This window comes from Thermobia domestica, chromosome 5 (genome assembly GCF_964235325.1).
Source record: "Thermobia domestica chromosome 5, izTheDome1.hap1.1, whole genome shotgun sequence".
Taxonomy (NCBI): domain Eukaryota; kingdom Metazoa; phylum Arthropoda; class Insecta; order Zygentoma; family Lepismatidae; genus Thermobia; species Thermobia domestica.
Window position 1 is genome coordinate 32,825,675 of NC_137458.1, and position 22,005 is coordinate 32,847,679.

General features: G+C 36.9%; 1 protein-coding gene across 4 annotated transcripts in view; it reads right to left on the reverse strand.

The window, feature by feature from the left end:
• The window catches only part of LOC145685839 (uncharacterized), a 199,226-nt gene that overhangs the window by 23,867 nt on the left and 153,354 nt on the right, over positions 1-22,005 (reverse strand). For all 4 annotated transcript variants that reach the window (XM_081758449.1, XM_081758450.1, XM_081758451.1 and 1 more), the window contains 3 exons: positions 21,114-21,223; positions 12,000-12,154; positions 269-368 (listed from right to left, as the gene is read on the reverse strand). In XM_081758449.1, the coding sequence (XP_081614575.1) occupies positions 269-368; positions 12,000-12,154; positions 21,114-21,223 (365 nt within the window). The remainder of the gene's footprint in view (positions 1-268; positions 369-11,999; positions 12,155-21,113; positions 21,224-22,005) is intronic.

Here is a 22,005-nt window from a genome sequence, read left to right on the forward strand (position 1 = left end):
GAGTTCGTAATTTTGGCTGCGGAGGCACAGGTTTACCTTCAATTTACTGAACTAGAATCCCAGAGGATTAGAACTTCTGCTCACTATAATATATTTGAAAAGCTAACTACAGCCGTTCATAGTGTGTTGAGTTGTTCAATTATTTCCGGCAGTAATACATTTCAATATTTTGCCACAGAAGTGAAAAATTTTAACACAAATTTAAAATTATAATACCTTAACGAATTAACATAGGAAGGTTCATAAGAATCATTCTCATAAAACAAACCTGCAATCCGTAATTTCGATCTCCTGTGTCACGTTACTGGTAATATATATGATCACCAATGTTGCATAAAGTTTTAAGATGTCGATGGTTGAACGAAACGCTGAAATAGAGTGAAAAAATATAATAAAAATATAAATACTTGTATTTCTTTTAAAAATTGATACAGTAACAAATAATAATACCACAGCATACTCTCAGTGTACACAATGTGAAAATTGGAGTTGCCATTTGTTTAACAGACGAACAGTAGAAGTTCCGTTGCCGTAAAGCTTCTTTAAAATTAATGTTGTATCACAACAAAAATTTGTAAACACACGACTAGCAATACGAAAAAAATATATATTATGGAATGTGGATCTAGCCCTAATGGTTGAACAAAATTTAAATTCCCATCGAAAAACTTCGATGAAAGAAACTGAATGGCGTGCAGTCAATTTTCGATACAGATAATTGGGTTGCACACTGCAAAGGAGTAATGTACGTGAAACAAGGAGATAAGTTTTCGTTATTAGTGATGCCAACCCGTGGGACAAATCCCATATTCAGGTATATTTTGACAATTTCTGGAAATGGGATAAAGTGAATTTTCGTAAAAATTGGCAGTATTTATGGGATTTTTCATAAATCTATTCCATTGTCGCCAAGCAAATTGCCTGTGGGCGAGAAGTAGGCAAATCAGTCTTCGGCAAAGTTGAAATTAATCCTAATTGTCAAAAGTTGTTACTATAAAATGCATGTTAGCGTTACAATAATCTATGCAGTGACTTGCGAATCTCAAAAATCAAGTGCCAAGGAACTTTAATTGTATTGTGCTATTTAAGAAACAAGAAAGAAATGAAAGAAAGAACAGAATTAAAGGAAGAAAATAAGACGAGAAACGTCCACCTTCCAGATCACCTCATAAAAAATAACTGAAGAATTTTCACCTTGTTTTATTACGTTCAGTTGAAAATTATCTCACAAAAGCGTGATAGAAATACTAAACTTACAACAAAATGTAATTATTTTTATTAGCATTTTCAATCGCCTCTTTCAGTTAAAGAAAATAATTGTTCATAAACTGTTTGATAAACGTCGACGATTGGAATTTTTGAATAATTAACTCATATGTTGAAGAAAATGATTGATACTAATTTCACAGTTTTTGGTTTTTAAATTTAGAAAGTTTTGTTATTAGTATAGGGTGAGGAATTCAAGAGCAAAATGAGAATTTCTGAATTTCGTGATGGAATTTTATAACGTTTTAGATTGGCGTCACTGGTCGCCACAACTATTCAATTTTGTTCTAAAATACGCTATATAAAAATTAGGGAAAGCAACTAAGAATTTTGCTTATTGAAACTTTTGCGTAGAAAACTTCAACAGTATATATTCCATGCCTTAATCGCAGCGAAGCCAAAATCTCTTACGAATCTACTTGCGATTGTGAGCGAAATGTAAGCAACTTTTAACGAAAGAGATCGATTACCACTCGTAGAAATGTATGTTGTATCCTCTGAGAAGGTAGACACACACCCTCTGGGGACTGATAGAAGGAATGTTCCTTACACACGAGGACAGCAACAGAGACACAATAGAGCGAACAGCTACGAGAACCCAAATTTAGGTCATAACGGGAGAAGAGAAGGAGGCCAATCACCCCTTGCTGGGCGATACTCCTCCTCTGAAAATAGACAAAATAACCACAGGGCACAATGAGCTTCTAGAAGGGGAAATAATAACAATAGTACTCGGAATGAAAGTAGAAATCAAACCATATACAGTGCAGAACACCAAATACAAATGCTAGAGATGTACCGTATAAGCGGAGGACAGGGTTGCCACACTAACATAAATGTATCCAGTGTAACAGGTGGCCCTCAATGCAATAACGGATGCTCTCCAGCATATACAGCCGGAGAGTTTAATGCACTACTTGTGAATAAAACATCTGATATCTAACAGACGAATAAAACCCTGTGTGTGCTCGCAAACAATAGTTTTCACTTGGCAGGCGGTAATGACACATGCTAAAAGTATTCAGGATAATGAAAATAAATGTGAAAAATGCGAAGAGATAAAGAATACTCAATATTTTGAAAGTAATACAACAGACACTATTTCATTGTTAATGAAAAACGGTAGAAAGAAAATTTTAATGAGGCAAATGAATTTTTTTTATAATCTTTTAGACACAAAAGATGATCCAGTTTTGAGAATCAATGTGGTAGTTTTACCATTTATCAATGTTACTATTTATGCTCAATCTGTTAAATGCTTTGTTAGATTCTGAGGTAAGCATCTCTGCAATAAGTAATAATTTAAGGGAATCGGTAATAGATCGCAAACACACCTACCATTTTTAAAAGCTAATAACATAAAAGTTATTTCAGCCTTTAGTAAGAAAAAACTCGGTCAAAACTCAAACTTTTATTGAGGTTATTGTAAGGGGAAAACTTATAGCGTTTGCATCATTGTAGAAGAATTAAATAAAAATGTAATATTAGGACTCCTGTTTTTCGTAGAAGCTGCCGCTATTCTCGACTATTCAACAGCGCTGTTGTTATTACAAAAAACACTATGTTGAAGTTATCTTTAGAGATCAAGAAATATGAAGTGATGATTTAGTTCTTAGACAATTAGAGGAAACATAACAAAGTGGCGTTATTAGTGAGTTAAGTGAAAAAACTGAGATAGGCGAGAATTAGTATGTATTAAGTTCCAAAAAGTGCAAATATGTGATTCATGGGCGAGAATAGTTGAAAAGAGACCCCACACTATAGTTGGATGAAACAGTATTCCTAACTCCCAGTGAACTGGAAGAAAGAATGTTATGTCAGGAATAATGGGAGAAAATCAACACAAAAGCCACTGAAAAAAATATACAAACATGTAAATAACTACAAAGATGTCACAGATGTACAGAGGGGTAAATTAGTGTCTTTGTCGATAAAACACATACACATTTTTGACGAAAAGCCAGGAACAATTAAAAATTATGAACATAAGATACAGATAACATTATGCACATAAGATAAGAGCTTGCAGATTCTACACCAATAAAATCGAAAAATTTATTCTCTTCCTTTTAAGTACAAAAATCGGATATAGAATGAAATTAATCGATGCCTAGGCTTTAAAATAATCTAAAAGGCACTAGTGAGTATAATGATCCTTGGTAGATGATGAGAAACCAAATGCGAATATTTGCTTATGTTTAGATTTCCGTAAATTATCTAACATGATAAAGAGTGAACGCGATAAACTTCTTCCAACACTTGAAATATTACTATAGTTAAGGGATAAATCCTTCTTTACAAAATATGATATAGTTGAATTTTTCGTCAATGATGCAAGGGTGTAAAGAGATTTAAAAATTGCGACAACGTGTAAAATAACAGGGTTCAGACAAATAACTAGACATTCAAGGTTCTACATATGTTTTCGCCACATCTGTTCATGAGTACTACATCCAGAAATACATATCTTTTTACGAAATACATTCAGAGAGAAGAAAAAGAAGAAAATATCCAGTCAAAACACAATAGAACGTCTCGTCAAGAAAAAAAGAAGAGACAAACAATAAACGCATATAACTACATATCCTTTAACTTAAGGATGTATTAGGAATTGTGTATCTTTCAGTATACACTATGATGGACACTATTTCCAATTCGAGCCTTGGCAACACTGATTGTAGTTAGGCGCTATTTTTGTTTGCACAGAAACGTTTGACATTGTTGATCATAACATACTTCAAATGTTTTGTCAATAGCTTTATTTGTGTTGTTTACGTTGACTTGAAGATTGAATTGAATTGAAAGGGTTGGGGTGGGTAGGCCGACGACGGAGGTCTTTTAGCACACATCATTAGGTGAGAGGACACGCAGTAAACGCGAAGAGACGCAAACATTCACAGCTAAAAAACAGACTGTCCGTGGGAGAGAAGGTCTTAAGGAACACACTAAAACATTCACTCAGGGTACCAGTCTCAGTGCACAAAAAGAAAAGCACAAGATAAAATAATAAATAATGCACGAAATGTTAACGGTACACCCACAGAACGAAACACTACACAGTTACAGAAGCACACAGAAAGGTGAAATGGCTGATAAAACTTGCTGATGTCGCAGAAAGTGGAACACCTTTAAGACAATGCCAGAATCATCGCTGAGCAGAGTTCGGAGGTCAGCGGGCTGGCCAAACTGGACATGCACAGGCGCACGAGGCACGCAGTCCACAAGAAGATGACGAATAGTCAAGCATTGACAAGAGAGGCAACAGTCAGGGGAGTTCTCTGTAGAAGGTGTCCGTGTGTCAAATGACTATGAACAATCCGAAGACGAGCCAAAGTCCTCTGTTCCAATCGGGAAGGGCGGAAGCTTGACGATCAGACTTCAAGACGATGCTTCACAACATGGAGTTTGTTGTTGATCTGCTAATCACATGATGACTGCCAGTGTTGATGCTGAAGACGAACGTGACGAACATCAGTGCTGGGAACGGGGAGGCGGCAACGACAACCATGAAGGACAGCCTCCTTTACAGCAGTGTTGGCCAGAACTTTAAATAAGGAACGCATACTTACAGGAATGGAATTACAGAAATTATATAAACATTTTATTTTTGCTCTAGTGATTTTTATCTAAATCTCACTAACTGCTATTATTTTATTTGGCATAACATTAATTTTATCTTAAATTAGTATGATACACCATTCCTGTAGATAAAGGGGTAGTAAGAGAGAAGTTTGCATATGATTTACATACGGAGATTTCTCTTTTGCTTCCCTGAACCCCACAATTGGAAGATGTAGCTGAGAATGAAGCCGTGCTAGATGTGCTCTTGAAAATGTACTTTTGATGACCATTAGCACCTTTGATATGTTCAGTAAATTTTCCTGCCTTCAACTGTTGAGCAAATTCTGAGCACGCCAAGTCGATATCAAAGCTAATTATAAGCTCTGCTTTAACCATGTTCATTGACAAACGATTTCTTACGTCACTAAAATAATCTGAGTAGAACAAAGAATAGAAGCAGGAAGAGGAAACATTACCGGACATTTAACGTCCGGTTTTAAGGTTGTACCGGACACCGGACAAGAAATTGAAAACAACTGTTCGGTAATAAACCGAACGGCTGGCAACTCTAAGTAATATATCTCATAAGCTCCACCTACATTTGATATTTTTTTAGCATCCATTAACAAGAGGCAAGACCTTATTGCCACAAAAAGGTTTTACCTTTAAGGAAATCGATATTCTGTACAGTTTGGGTACAAAATCTTGTTTGCCACAATCTCGCGTGGCAAAAATCGTACCTGAATAGAATTCCATGTGGCTAAAACCTAGCTGTTAAAAAACTCGCGGAACGAAATTTTGATATAACGATTTGTTCAGTGCAAAATGTTCAAAATGTCATTGGATATACACTTAAAATACTTTGTGCAGTTCAACCGCAATTAACGGACAACTCCATAATACGGACATTTTTTTCGGTAAGAATATATGTATTGTCACGGGACAGATACAGTCAAACCTGTCTATGTTGGCCACCGTGGGTTCCATTAGAAACTGGCCAAATTAGACACGTGGCCAACTTGCAGAAAATAAGTGTGATTAGAGATTTTTTGAATAGGATTTCTAGTATTACTTTATTGTACAATTTTAATAGGCAATAGCACGACAGCTACTTTAAAATAATGTATATAGAGTAATCACGACAATATACAATATTAGAAAAATACAGTATGTTTAATTAGCTACAAGTGTTTCCCTCGGAGCGAAAGATGTTTTGAGAAAATTTTAAGAGAATTCAAATCTCAAAGCTTCCGCTACCTCTCGACAAGCCGTGAGGTGCTAATAGCAGTGGTCGGCATGCAAATCTTCCCACGAGGGTGAAAGGGTGTACCGGATAGATTTCGAGACGCTGATCACGAATATCTGATCAAGAAAATTCCAACACGTAAAGTCTTTCTGGCGGGGTGCTGTTTCCATAATTGACAGAAAAATCGTATTTTTCGGATTTAATATGTGTTTTCCGTGTTTGGAGTGCATATTTTTGAATTTTTATCTTAATCCAAGGACTGTTACTAGGCTATATCCCAGGATCATTCTTTTCTCTAGCTCACGATCCCCGGAAACGTACCCCCTCCCCTTGGGTTGCAAAGATTTATTGTTGTTCCACACTGCATACACTAAAATCAAGGTGTTATTGACGGAGAAAGGTTTCGTAACCAACTTGCGATCATTCGTCGGCTCCCTTTGTCTAGACGACAGACAGATTGTTGGAAAAAGGAGCCAAGACGTACACCACATTGTCGCGTGAAACAAATATTTCAGTTTCGAGTTGATCTTCGTGTTAGAAGGTGGTGTTACGTTGTGTTTGTGTATACCGTAGGTGAAAAATATTTCTGCGTGAAATATTGACGTTTGTGTTAAACGAACATACTGAAAATTGCAATAATTCGACAGATTCATTCTGCTACATATGTAGGGAAGTGATTTTTAAGGGACAAAGTAGGTCATTGTCACCGTTCCTGAAGACAGCCTACCATCTGTACTTCGGGTGTAAAATCAGCGACCAGGATCGCGTTTGGACTCTGAAACAAAGTTGTAACTCGTGTGCGCGTACTCTCACAGGATGGTTGAAAGGTACACATAAATCGATGCCGTTCGCCATACCTATGGCTTGGCGCGAGCCCCGTGATCATCTTTCAAACCGTTACTTCTGGCTGACTAATATAAAAGTTTTCTCAAATACATGAAGCATAAAATACAGTATCCTAACTTGGATTCCGCGAAGAGACATGTGAAACATGATGTTTGTGTGTTTGTACCCGTACCACCAGACTCGTACACCCTGTGCAGTGTTTCATCCGATGGAGATCCTGCTGCTTGTGAGGATGTTGCAATCTTCGAGTACACAGTTAGTTCCCAATTACGCTCCTATGCCTGACACTAATGAACCACGTGTGATAAGTCAGGAGGAGCTGAATGATCTGGTCAGAGACTTAAACCTTCCCAAGTCTAAGACCCTGTTGCTTGTATCACGACTTCAACAATGGAATCTAGTAAACCAAGATGTGAATATATCGATGTATAGGAAAAGAGAGGTGAGCCTAGTTCCTAATTTTACAAAGGATGGTGATTTGGTGCATTGCAGTAACATTCCATCGCTCATGGAACAACTGAAGTTGAACTAGAACACTGAAGATTGGAAGCTATTCGTAGATTCCTCTAGGATAAGTCTCAAGGTATTGTTACTACACAATGGCAATGAAAAGCCAGCCATCCCTATTGCTCATGCTGTACATATGAAAGAAACATACGAAAACATGCGAAACAAGTTGCAGAAAATAAAGTACGAATAGTTCCAGTGGTCTCTATGCGCTGACCTTAAGGTTATTGCCATCCTCACCGGTTTACAAGAGGTTACCTAAATCCCTGCTGCTTCTTGTCATTGGGATAGTCGAGCCAAAGATCAGTACACAATCACAAAATGGCAGCCAAGGAAGCAACTGGTCCCAGGGAGATGAACGTGGCTAATGAACGACTTGTGGATCCGGAGAAAATATTGTTACCACCCGTTCATATCAAATTCGGGCTCATGAAGGTCTTCGTCAAGGCCCTGAACTGGGATGGTGAAGCATTTAATCATCTCAGAAAACTATTCCCAAGACTCAGCGAGGCCAAGGTGAAAGAAAGTGTTTTTACGTGACCTCAAATCAGAAACGTTTTTAAGGATACTACGTTTTCTTCTAAGCTTAATGAAGTGGAAAGTGAGCCTTGGGAGGGCTTTCGAGAAGTGTGCAGTAACTTTCTAGGGAATCATAAGTCACCTGACTACAAAGACATTACGGGCAGGTTAATTACTTTATTTCGTAACATGAGATGTAATATGTCCCTAAAGTTACACTTCCTGGATTGCCACCTGGACTTCTTTTCTGAAATGTACAGCTTGGGGGAGGTCTCTGACGAACACCGGAAAAGGATTCACAAGCAAATAGCTACTATGGAGAGGCGCTACAGTGGTACTCGTAAATGGATTGTGAATATGTCGGTAGACTTCTGTTGAAATGTGACACGCGAGACACCTTGTAGTAATTACAAGAGGAGTAGGAAAACCAAGTGACACGTAAGTGTTAAACTTTAATTTTTTATGCAATTTTTTCTGCATAATTTATATTGATATTTAAATTATAACGTGCAAATTATTATGGGTGGAGAATAGCATATTTGGGTGGATATTGAAACACCCCTTCCTCCCTGAAAACTGGCACGTCCTGGAGAAAAAGGGTTACAGATTCGAACTCAGGAGCTCGAAACCTATAGAAATCACCTATTTTCGTTCGTGGGAGTGAAAAAAGTTTCATTTTGCCGACCAGTGTAGTTGGCAATTGAGATGGTTAGCTTGAACCCTGAAAATTTTTCGAAATTACTAAAGTTCCCCACTGATGAAAGGAACTGATATAACTAATGGTTTTACCAAAACAGACAGGATGAGCAAACACGTATAACCATTTCCTGAATTCCTATACGTGTTTTTTCTTATTCATATCTTTCTTCCCCACCGCTTTATCAAGGTAGTATTCTGGCCATTGACCTCCTTAAACAAATCATGGGAATCCATGCTTCTATGTCTCCAATTACAAATACAGAACATCTGCCTCTCATATCGGAATACGAAAGAGTTAAGAAAAGTAACGAAAGGGTATTTTGCGTGGCCAAGATACGCAGGTAAATTTATAATTATCATGATAGGGTAAAGATTGCTTCAATGCGGCCAATTTCCAACATACACAAGTGGCCAACTTATAAAGTAATATCTTATGGGAAAATGCAGGTTGAAGACGAACCACGCCAAGAGAATTAGGTGGCCAACATAGAGAAGTGGCCAAGTTGACACGTTTTAGTGTATCTCCATATCATGGATGCTCCCATGTACGGTCACAGTTTTCTTTCCGCAGCCACACCCCGTAACATGTTAGTAACACGCTAATTTTACTTCTTCACAACGGACAGGAGCTACTTTCAATTCGAACATATTTAGCAAAGAAACCACCGCCATTCTGAAATTTAAAAACAAATCTGAGGAAAATACAGAAGACGAAATATTAATATCAAATGACTCAGTCATTTCCAAGTAATGGTAATATAGGTCAGTCGATTTAAATGTAGAGAAGAAACTACAAAAACTTGTCTTTCCGTCCCACGCTTGGACATGTTTCCACTTCTTGACTATTACGATTAATTCTTTTCTTATGTTTCTTAGCTGATACAAGAAGTATTGTGTACACTAAGAGTCTTTCACTTGACGTTATGTATAAAGAGACTTGTGCACGAATATAAATGCATAGCATATTACTAACACAACTAATATATATAAATATATATATATATGATGGGGCTCTGCAATTACGCACTTTCTTTTCTGCGTATATCCTGCACGTGTTACTTACCTCCATTTATTATGCTACTAAGCAGATCATCTGAGTTTTCTTCAATACCCACATTCCGTTATTCCTTGCAATTTGACTCGTATTTACACTTTGTCACTATCTTCATCTTCGGTGCACTAATCAACAACACCGAACAATCCTCGAATATAGAATGCCAATGTTTAACAAACAGTCTTGTGTTATTTTATGCAATTATGCAATTATGCAATTATGCAAATGTTTTCAAATCGCTTAATTCAATTAAGGGATATTCAGATGCTTGGGTGAGGTGATTATGATATAGTTAACTTTTTGCACATTTTTAAAAATATAGTAATCTACATTCCTTTCTAAAACATTAACTTCTGTTCAACTAAGGAGAATGATTTTAAGGAAAAGTATCTGTTTGGAAAATCTACACAAAAAAGTGCTGTGTTAAAAAGAATGATACCATATGAGAATCTAACAATATCTATTTTGTTGTTTTGACACCGCCGTTTTCACAGTATACACCAAAACGGGGCGGAGTAGCTATAACGATGGTGCTGTGTTAAAATTAAATGGGGTAACACACAGCAAACGCATTGAATTGACATAGGCATATTTTGTAGTGTATTAATGTATTCGAATTAATGCCGGATTTTCGCTAAATTAATCAGCTTCAATGTTGCTTTAAATGATTAAGAAAAGTTTTACTGGGTGTATGAAATTAATATTTCTCACCTCACGGATACCCCTTGAATTTTATATTTGTTTAGGACTACGAACCATCGTATTTTTCTGACGCCTTTCCCAACGACTGCCATTTCTTCAGACATCTCGAGAAGGAAAACCATTAAAGTTCATTTTCCAGACGTTTCGAAATGTGTCACTTGCGATAGAAGAATTTAATGCAACACTATTCAGCATATAGGCTTACTTAAAATAAACAAATAAACATACAAATACAAGAAGAATAACACCACAGATTATATAAATCAGATATAACATGATGTGCCCAGGAAAGTAATTAAAGCCCGATCATCATCACGTTGAGAGATCAATTTAGAGTCTGAATTTATCTATTGAAGCTACCGGAAACATAACTTTTACCTAAGTCATAACAAAACTAATGCCTCCCCACTTACAAATCCACATTTCTCATCGGACTACAGGAAACTGAACATACATATTTAAACTAATATGATGCTAATGTGTACGTTTTGTGAGCTAACTAAATAAAAACACGAAAAGTAGACAAAAACAAACAGATGTAGATTACAGAATAATGTAAGATTGGAACCACAGAGAGGTACCACTGAAAACCAAACTCGGGTTTGCGAACCGAAACACGATAAACTCATGAGTATGCTAACCATACATCCTGGGAGAGTTCTGAGATGTAATTGACATGTGCAATGTTTGACGATCGATAAAGAAGTGTCAGGAGGAGAATCCTTGGTGGCGGAAATCAAGGCGATGCTGACAATGTTCTGGGAGAGAGAAGATCTCAACTACGCGAATTTTATTGAACATGGGAAAATTATGATTAGCCGTCCATATCAGTTAACTTTTAAAAAGCATAGAGAAGCTACTCGAAGAAACAGATAGCATATTGTACGGGACAGTTTTGTTCTTCACCATGATAACTATTAATCAAATTATATTCTGAATCATGGTAAACACAGCAATGCTTCTAATCTGAATTGCTGCTCGAAAATGTCTAATGAAACTTCACAAGTAATTGCCAAATAAAGATGGTCAGTAAGCAATAACCCTCACACACTCGTGTTTTTGCTCCATCTGACTTTCATTTGCTTTCCCTGTTAAAATAACGTTCGCGAATAGCACTTCCAATGTGTAGAGACATTAAAATTGTTGTGAATACATATTTTAAAAAATGAAACTATGCAATTTTCTTCAAACCACATTTCAGCATTGAATTGGAAATTGCGGGAAATGAATCGAAAGTAAAGGGCAATAATTTGGATGTTTTAGATAGGTACCCATCAAATGAATCTCTTCAAACTAAAACTTTAATACTCTTCATCCTTGGCATAAAGTGTTTTTTCTTAAATGATAGAAGAGGAGTCATTAATTTCTGGATGTGCTTTGCATAACTAAATAATTAGTAAAAGAAATATTTAATGACCACATTTTTATGAGTACTTGTCTGTTCGTACCAGAGATTCTTGTCGCCTTCACGACGCATAACCAGAACGTAAGTTGCTGAAATATATGTATCAAACCATTATTTTCGCCAAAGGCTGAAATTTTATATTGAAGTAATAAATTCAAAGAACATTTTAATGTATATAATAATGCTATACTTACTGGTTTTTGCTTCATTCTCACAGACGTAATTTATGGTTTGCTCTATCGCTCTTTCTGCTGGAGCAGGATCCGTGTACTCCCGGTAATAGCATAATTGCAACGCTGTCATTAAGTGTTTTATGCACTCGAAAAAATAACGGTCTTCTCTTCTTCTCCTGCAAAAGAAGGAAATCAACATTATAAATAAAACAAAGAAAAGTGTAAATCACCACGGATAATATTTAAATGTTTCCCTTAATCCACTGCCATCAGGTAAAATCTCCGAATTACACAAAATAATCATACAGTTAATTTCAGGCATAACAATTCAAATCAAAGTACCGTCAAATAAATTTTAAAGGGAACCAAGAATGTTCTGTCGCTTTTTCACCCGTCACTTCCGAACATCGATGTGCCACCTAAGACGTACCTGAAAGACCAAAAATAGTCCCCATCATCATCGACGACATTCTGCGAACGTTCTGGAAGGCCTGGATTTCATCGCGGTAGAATTTGGTGGGCCATGAAACGAAGAAGGTATAAAGTGCATCTTGCACCTCTACTAGGGATTTGAACTGGCCCCTTCTAAGGTGATTCCCCAAGGAATGGAACAGATGATAATCGGACGGTGCAATGTCCGGGGAGTATGGCGGACCTAATAGTGTTTTTATTGAAGGCGTAGAATGGTGTCCCGGGAAGGCGTTGTCCTGTAACAGGAGGACCCCTTTGTAATTCAGAATTGCTGGCACCTTAAATTCCATTATTAAAATATGAAATGAACGTAAATAATAGTTTATGAAGTCACTCAATTTTTTTAGCCATGTGAGTTTAAATTAGTGTCGCCGCACGTACAGCTTTTGAGGTATTAATTTTAGTAATTGTATTAATGTCATTATCGACAGAAAACTTATTTTAAAGGACATTGATAGAAGTTGTAATTTTATGATATTTTAACATTTTAGCTCTATGTCTTGGTGGTTAAGTATGTAATGAAAGTCAAGAGCTTTCTGGGAAAAGAAAAGTTACAAAGTTTACAAGTTAAGAAGTGTTTTTGTTTATCTTCTGATTCTAGTTGATCAGTGACTCCTTTTCAACTTAAGAGTTCAATTTTTTGTTAACTTAGTCCAAGAAATAAATTTTTCCCGAAATTGCCCTATGAAATTAAAAAAATATTTATAAATTATATCTAACTTGTTTTTTACGTGAGTTCACAAGATCTTACAGCAGTTCCCTGACACAAACCTGAGTTCAATCTTTACTTCATTGAGTTTATACAGAAAAAGTAGAATTAATTTATTCATGTTGGGTTTTATGCAATTAATTGTATAATATATGACATTTACTGAAATGTTTTCGTTCATAAACTGCACCATGAATTATGACTCACGGAATCTATTGTCTGTAATTTTTTGGATTGTCTGTCCTTCATACAATGATCAGGTTTCTCGAATCAATATTACACTTAGCCTAACAAATCGCTATTAAACAATGGCAATGGAAATCAGAAAAAAAGAAAATCATAGTTAAGGAGACGAAGAAATGGAATTCAAACCAGTTTCAGAGAAGAAATGGGTTTCTTAGTTGACGTCCCTAAGCAAGGCCATAGCAATACGAACGATGAGAACACTTTAAGGAGTTTTTTTTTGCTGATCATGAAACTGCTGCTCGAATAACATTTCAAGTTTATTCTGCAGGCAATTTGTAGTGGCTATGAAATAGACATGGAAAAAATTCAGAACTTCGCTACTGTCACTGCAGAACTTTATGTGAAACTATATAATTGGTACCGAATGACTCCAGTCCGATATAAAGTTTTAATTCATGGCCCAGCAATCAAAAAATGCAATTGTGTCTATTGAACAACTCCGAGAGGTGGCAGCTGAGGCTAGAAACAAATATTTTCGAATTAGAAGACGCAGTTCAGCAATAATAGCAGCCGTCTTGAATGAGAGACATCCTAATCGCGTACTCTAGCCAAAACGATAACTTCGATTCTTTCCTCTAGATTTACATTCCATTCTACGTACTAGTTAAGAAAATAGAGACAGTAAGTTTCCGTCCATACAGTACTCTACACATAACAAAAAAGTCTGAAAGATAACATAACCTATCCTAAATTCATTTACAACTTCAAAACTGTTGCAGAATTTGGAAAAATAAATTTACCGTTGGATTTCTCTTCGAACGAGGATGCTGTTTAATATGTCACATGACCAAATTGCCATTTAAAATAAACACGTTGATTGCAATGTGGTAGCCACGAAGAGGGCGGACGACAACCTTAAACACGTCATATTGTTTCTCCATACAACCAACATTTATCCCAATTGACTTCGGATAGACTGCTTTTAGAGTATCTTAAATACTTAATCTGGTCCAGAATTTTGGTCACGCCATGTACAGTATGTCTAAAAAAGTGTATTGCTGTTTCTATTTTATGTTTATGTTACCTTTTTATCCATTATTTGATGTAGCAAATGTTAATTCATAGCAAACCTAAGAATTTGACCTTAAAATGATTCAAAGTAGAGTAGAGGGGGGCAAGAGTACGTGGGGGCAAGAATACGATTCCCCAAAAATAGGGGAATATATTCACGTATGGTAATAATGCGTCGCGTGGAGTTTGATGCTAATTGAGGCTAGAACTTAAACAAGTTTAAGTGTGCTGCGGAAACCTACAAGCTACCTAGGTTAGTATTTATGTTTTTCCAATACTTTGATATAATATTGGTACATAAGTACTTATGGTATAACTTACACAATTTTTTATTGATTTTAAACTACTGCAAAGCATTAGTTTCTAACATATCCATTGTTTGACAGGATGGAGTAAATTGAAAGTCCATTGTGTAGTTAGGGGTAAGGGTACGCAGATACCAACGGGGCAAGGATACGCGTGCGTACTCTTGCCCCTTTTCTTTTATGAAAAACTTCCGATTTGATTTGAATCTAACAATCAAAAATGAATATGGATTCCGTTGTAATAGACAGTGACGGCAAATGTAACGAACACTAGTTCCAATATGAGGCGTATAGTTTCTAAATCCGCCATCTCCTTCATAAACGGTTTCGAGAAAAACAGGAAAAACTGATAACTCAGAGATTATGTGAGATAAAATTTTCTTTTTATAAATACTTTACTGCTTTCAGGACATTCATTAAAACTACCAAATGACAAAACTCTCTCTCATCCCATTTCTCGGTTATTGCAGAAAGCAGTTTGGAGATGGCGGATTTTGAAAACAACTTTTGGAGATGGAGGACTTTGAAACAAACTTACTTAAGTTTTTTTGGGGTTTATTTGCTTCCAAGTCATTACTATTATAATTTCTGATAACTATTTCAGAACAGAACAGTAGATGGAGATAAACTGAATCTAAACAACGATATTAACTTGGGTGACATTATAATGTGCACAAACAAGGAAAAAAATGAAGCTCTAATCATAGTACGTTAGCTACATTTACGGGTCAAGTTCCGAAGTTCCCAGCCCGTTTAGAAATATCCTCTCCTAACATAACATAAACTAACTTAACCTCACCTCACTAACCTAATCTAACCCATTGGGACCTAACCTAACCTAACATAGCCTGACATAACAGGATGGGAACTTCGGAATAAATGCCACCTTTACGTACACGAAAAGGATTGAAAGTGATCTTTACACTGTTTTCAGATATAGTTCTCATCAGAACCATGTTCGAAACACTGGCATTCAGCCTAAGCCTCATCTACACTTTCTTCTGTTGACGCAGTCAGTCTCTTTTCAGAATCAATATAAATGGCTAAGTTTGAATTAGCATGCCAATTCTCCCCGAAGTGTTTCGTTAGGAGTTGACAAAATCTTGCAACTTTTTTCATTAACGTCGGTCTTCAATTCATAGCATAGAATTGAATAGAATCGAGATGATGGGGTTTACAAACACACTGCTGAGTGGAGATGGCGGCTTTTGAAGAATACCCTGAACTTTAAAACAGTAATTGAGAGTGGAGGTGGCGACATTTCAAACAACTCTTTTCACCATCATGTAGGGCATGGAAAGGAATACCAGTAAATCTACTTAGCTCATTTTTTTTGAAAATTGGAGATGGCGGATTTAGAAACTATACGCCTCATATGTAGTCTATAACGTTAAAAATTCTGAAGAATTCTGATATTTTCTTATGTACGAATGACACATTGTTATTCTAAATACCACTCCTTACATAACAATATCTAAGGTGGTGTTTGAATTTTCGAAACAAATAGAAGTCTGAGACGGTTAAATCTGCAGTTATTGAATAACAGCACGCTTGTTTATTTTATTCAGGTTTCAGAAATGCTACATTTTGTTCTCTTTTATCTTAAATGTCAATAGTCTTCAATAATCAAATTGTACTATTCCAATGTTTTGTATGGGATCCTATAAACATATATGAAGCTACCCTAACCTAACATTTGACAGTACGTAGCTTCATGAAGAGTAGACCGAGAAGTTACCCTCGTAGTTGACAAGCATTCTTTATTACAAGAAACTGATGAAATAAGCTGGTTGGAAATATATTATAAATGGTCTAAACATTATCTGATTTTTTGGCATATTATGCGTTGTCATTATCGGTATGAGGAGAATTAAGGATTTTTCTTTCCTTTGTTTTTTTTAGGGAGAACTTGCACAATGAAGCCAGTATTGGAGAACGTGGAAGAAATGGAGAACGATTAGTGGAATATATCACCTTACTGGATCAACTCTTTTATGGCTTAACTTTAAAAGACCTAAGAAGAGTGGCATACGATTTTGCTGAACGCAACCAGTTGCCTCATCTCTTTAGCCACGTGAATAGAATGGCAGGAAGAGATTGGACAGTCTTTCCGTAGTAGACATCCAACAATTACTTTGCGACAACCTTCAAAGACTGGATGGGGAAGAGCTTGTGGTTTTAGCAAGTCACAAGTTGAACGCTTTTTTTAAATGTCTACAAGATCTTGTACGATAAAACGGTTTCCTTCCGCAAGATATCTATAATATGTACGAAACGCATAAATACGGTTCCTCATAGAGTTCCAAAAGTGTTGTTAACTAAAACTCTGTTGTGAATAAAATTGTATCCAACGATTGTGGAGTTACCATCACAGCTCTTTTCTGCGGGAGTGCATCTGGTTCCTTTGTTCCACCTGCGTTGATATTTCCAAGAAAATGAATGAAACGAGAGTTACTCGATAGATCGCCGCCAGTTCAGAGGGAATGATATCTGATTCTGCTTTAAGCAACTCACAACTTTTCGTATAATGGCTGCATTATTTACACCAGCATGAGCGATCAAATCCGGTCACGAAAAAAGTATTGTCACTTGTTGACAATCAGTCCTCTCACATTTCAATCGAGGCGATTGACTTCTGCAGGCAAAATGGAATTCTGATGTTAAATTCACCACTCCATACCAGCCATAATTTGCAACCCTTAGATTGCTCCTTTTTTGACCCTCTGAAATCCTGGTAATCAACAGCGTGTGATAAATGAATGAGAAATTATCCATCCCGCCCAATTCCACAATTCCAAGTTGCGAGTTTGTTCACTGAGGTTTACTACAAAGCTGCAACCATTGGTATTGCAATATCCGGCTTTCAAGAATGTGGAATTGTTACACTGAATCCAGATGTGTTTACTGAAGAAGATTTTCTTCCTTCTTCTGTGGATGCCGTAGACCTAAGTATAGAAGCCAGCTCTGAAGATTAACGCATTCCTTAAGCAACGAATCAAGCAGAAGACCTGAATAGAGTCCCAAATATTTCATAGGAGGATTCACTGGAAGTAAACAGGAGCCATGCTGCGCACCCACAACAAACACTGCTTTGTTAGTTGCTCGTCCTCCTCGATCTGTTACCAAACCTTCAGTCCGAATGCTGGATCCTCACTAGAAGAAAGTAAGAGCTCATACGGACTGTCCATTTCAAACACTTCTCTGCCGGTTGCTCGTTCTTTCTCATTTGTTACCAAACCTTCAACCAGCAACACTGGATTTTCACTAGAAACAAGCAGGAACTCATGCGGACTGTTCATATCAAACACTCCTCTGTTGGTTGCACGTTCATCTGTTACCGAACCTTCAACCAGTAAAGCTGGATCTTCACTGGAGGTAAGCATGAGCCCATGCGGACCGTCCACATCATACACTCCTCTGGTTGTTGTCAGTCCTTCTCCGCCTGCCACCAAGCTCTCAACCTGTAAATCTTGATCTTCTCGAGATCAATCAGAGCAACTGACATCCTATCCTTTCAAACAGAACTTACTTCTAAAACGGCGCCCTCCAAAGAGCAAAGGGAAACATCAACTTGCACCAAGAAAACTACAACTGAAGATAACTCCTAAGGACAGTGAGAAAGTAGTGTACGAGCGTCCATTATGCAATATCATCTACAGCGATCCCCCAACAGAAGAATGGATTCAGTGCACAAGATGCAATGGAAGGTGACATGGACAATGCACATCATATAAAGGAGTGGGCACCTTCATCTGTGAAAAATGTTAATGTTCCTTTGGGTGCGTACTCCTGCCCCATTGATTTCGTACTCTTGCCCCACATACTAGGGCAAGAGTACGAATTTGGATATTTTTATTTTATGAGTTCTAGTACCTTTGACGATAGAGGTGTATAAAAGTCGAGTTCACATTTCGTAAAGCAGAGTTCAAGTTTTGTGTTCCATGTAAAAGTTTCCTGTTGTAACCATTTGTTACCAAAATATATAAGTTTAATTGAAATTTGCGTACTCTTGCCCCCCCTTTCCTCTATTTACCTTAGACAGTTTAAAGCAATAAAAAATAAATAATACATAAGATAATATAATTTACCTGATTTTACTGACTGTTCAAAACTGCAGGACCAGGCTTTGGCTATGATGTATCTTTAAAACTGTAGGTAAACAAATTTAATTTAATTTACTGGATTATTTTATGATATTAAATGGTACATATTTTTTCCGGGTTTCAAGACTAAATACTACACTGTGCGGCGTTTGACTCCAGTTGGAACTCATACAGCATACATGCCGTTATGACGCTCTGTGGAGGTCCCATATTCACTCTGTCCTTACGTAAGTTCACGGTGTAGCTGAACTGCCACAAGCAGGTAGTATGTTTAATATACCCATTAGTTCAAGAAGTACCCACCAATTAGTTCAAGAAGTACAAGGTGAAAGGTCTTATGCTTTGTAATGAACCACAGATGTAGGATGGCGAAGTTCTGAAGGTTTCTATAGAAGATGGCATCAGTCAAACGTTCTGAACGCTTCTAGGTTACCGAGGAAGCATACCTCACCTGCACTTAATCGGAAAGGTATACAGATAAATGGACCTAATACATTGTCAAGAGCCGACAAGGAACAACAAGTGATAATATATAATTGTCTTTGCCCTCTCGGTACCGCAACATACTCATATTTGGTCAAGTGTTCGTTGGTATTTCTGGGTCAAGTATTGGAAATGTGGGTCAAATCACTCCCTTATTATGTTGCCTTCTTTAGATTATCATGAATCCGTTCAGCTTGATTTCACTTTTTTATGAAGGAAAGTATAGGTGTATGATCTTGATAATGAATTATGCTGCTACTTTTAAAAAATTATACAGGGTGTCTAAGAAAGAATGTGTCCTTTCCAAAAAGTAGTATCGGGTCCCCTGATGTGATATTAGAATCCTTTATACAACAAACGCAAGGTACTATATCAAAGTCATTTTTACCTACTTTACAAAGATTTAATGGTTTCGCCCTTCGTGACACAGCAGACATATATTCGATAGTTCACTTCCTCCCATGCTGGAATCAACATGTCTCTTGTAAGGGCAGTAAAGCCTTCTGTGATCTGCTCTCAGATATCACGGCAAGGTGAGACAAAGAAGTAATATTTTACAAAGCTCCAAACAAGGAATCATGCCATATTTAGAGACCTCCGGGACCACCTTAACAACGCTTTGGCATCAGAACAAGTGCGATCTATCCAATAATGTGCGCGTTGTTCATTAAGATACCTTCTCACGTCATTACGGAAGTAAGATGGAGTTCCATCCTGGTGGAAAAGGAAATCCACGAGTCCTCTTCAATTTGTGGTATCAACCACATTTGGAGCATTTCAAGATACGTGTGTCCGGTTACAGTTCTTTCTGCAAAGAAGAATGGTCAGCAAAGCTTCGTTCTGCACATGACAGCAAAGACGTTTCACTTTGAAACATGCGTGACATGTTTAATCTATGGCCGAGAGTGATCTGAACTTCAGATTTGAACATTATGCACATCACCACATCATTGAAGATTACTCTGTCCCTAAAATCATAATTTTCTAGGAATCCCAACATGTATACACTGTAAACAGTGCGAAGATTTTTTGGCGTTTTCAGTGAGTGCCTGCACAAGTTACAGCTTGTAAGCGTAGAATTTCAAACTCTTACGAAGAACATTTCAGACTACTGAGTGAGCAATGCTAACTCATGGAAAATATTGGAAACTGAGTTCGTGGGGCTGCATTGTAATGATTGCCGAACTCTATGCATCGTCTCTTCTGAATTTGAAGAACAGCTGGTGCTTTTGCCTTTGCATACGCAACGTGTCTTCATTAGTTGTGTATGCCAACGCTTAATGAAGTTCTTATCAGGTGGATTGACACTAAAAAGTCGCCGAAAGTTGGGTTTAACTCTGATAACGGACGTTGTGTTTCCGTATTTCAGAGCACAAAGCGCTTTATGTTGTTGTGTGGGCGCCATCATAAATAAATTGTGGTCTTGCGAACGGCAGATATTTCAATAGAACTCTTTGAGTATCCAATAGAAAATTATTGTCACTAATACATTACTCACACACTCGGCACCTCGATAAAGAAAAAGAAAATGGTAAATTCTTTCAGACACCTTGTATAATATATAGCATGGATCAGTTATTTATGTTCACTAACACATCTACTTCGTCTTTGAACATGGGTTGTGATTTTGTAAAAATGTGCAATTGATGAGACGTACAAAGGCATCAAGTTCTCTGGATAGCACATTAAAAATTTATAACAATCGGCTTATTATTCGGGTATAATGTTTTATGAACTCTTCTTTTTCTTTTGTATATTCTTAGGACAAAAGTTCTCATTCGGTTACCTCCAACGTAAAGTAACTTACCTGCAGAATGAATTTATATGTTCGAAGTCCTCCCATTTAGTTAAATTTATGAAAAAATCAGCAGGGACATTGATGAGTCCAATACAGCCATGATATGATATGAGTTCCGTCTGTAGAAGAGAAATGACATATATATAAAATGAATTATCTCTTAACAAATACATGTTCACAAACTATTCCAAATGAGTGACATATATCAGTAGCTCTTGAAATTTACCGTGAGATATACGTCCGTTATTTAATGTTCTAATGGCGGGTTGCTGAATGTGAATCTTGTAAGTAGCTCTCATTAAAAAGTAAAAATTTATTTCTCTGATAGAAATGTTAAATTCAATTCTTATGTATTGAGCTGTAAATCTAAACTTTTAAAGGTGTCCGTAACGTCTTCCAGATCGTCATTTATTCAAGTTCATTCGAATAAAAAATACAATATATCATTCTGAAGACTCAAAAATTGAAAAGTACAATAGTTGGTCAATATAGTCGCCGTCTGCAACTACATGCTTTTTAATCTCATAGTTCATGACTGGATTCCATGGCAGAAGAGGTCCGAAGCCTGTGATGTAAGGTATTCCTCAACCGCTTATTGTACCGCTGATAATAGAAGTGATCATGATCCCGGGAGAAGTTGTAGCCGGCAGAGAAACGTCAGAACACGTTGGGTGAGGAAGTATTTCATACTCTAACTAACGGAAAGTCTCCCATGTCCTTTGAACGAAGATTGAACGTGCGTTGTTGTATTATCTGAGGACCATGCCTTGTGAATATCTATGGTTGCTTGTGCACTGAGAAAAATCCGTTTACGGACAGTGTATATTGTTCAAATACACAGAATCCACAAGTTCATGTGGGAATATGTACGGAGCATACGTTTTCCATATGTTACATACGC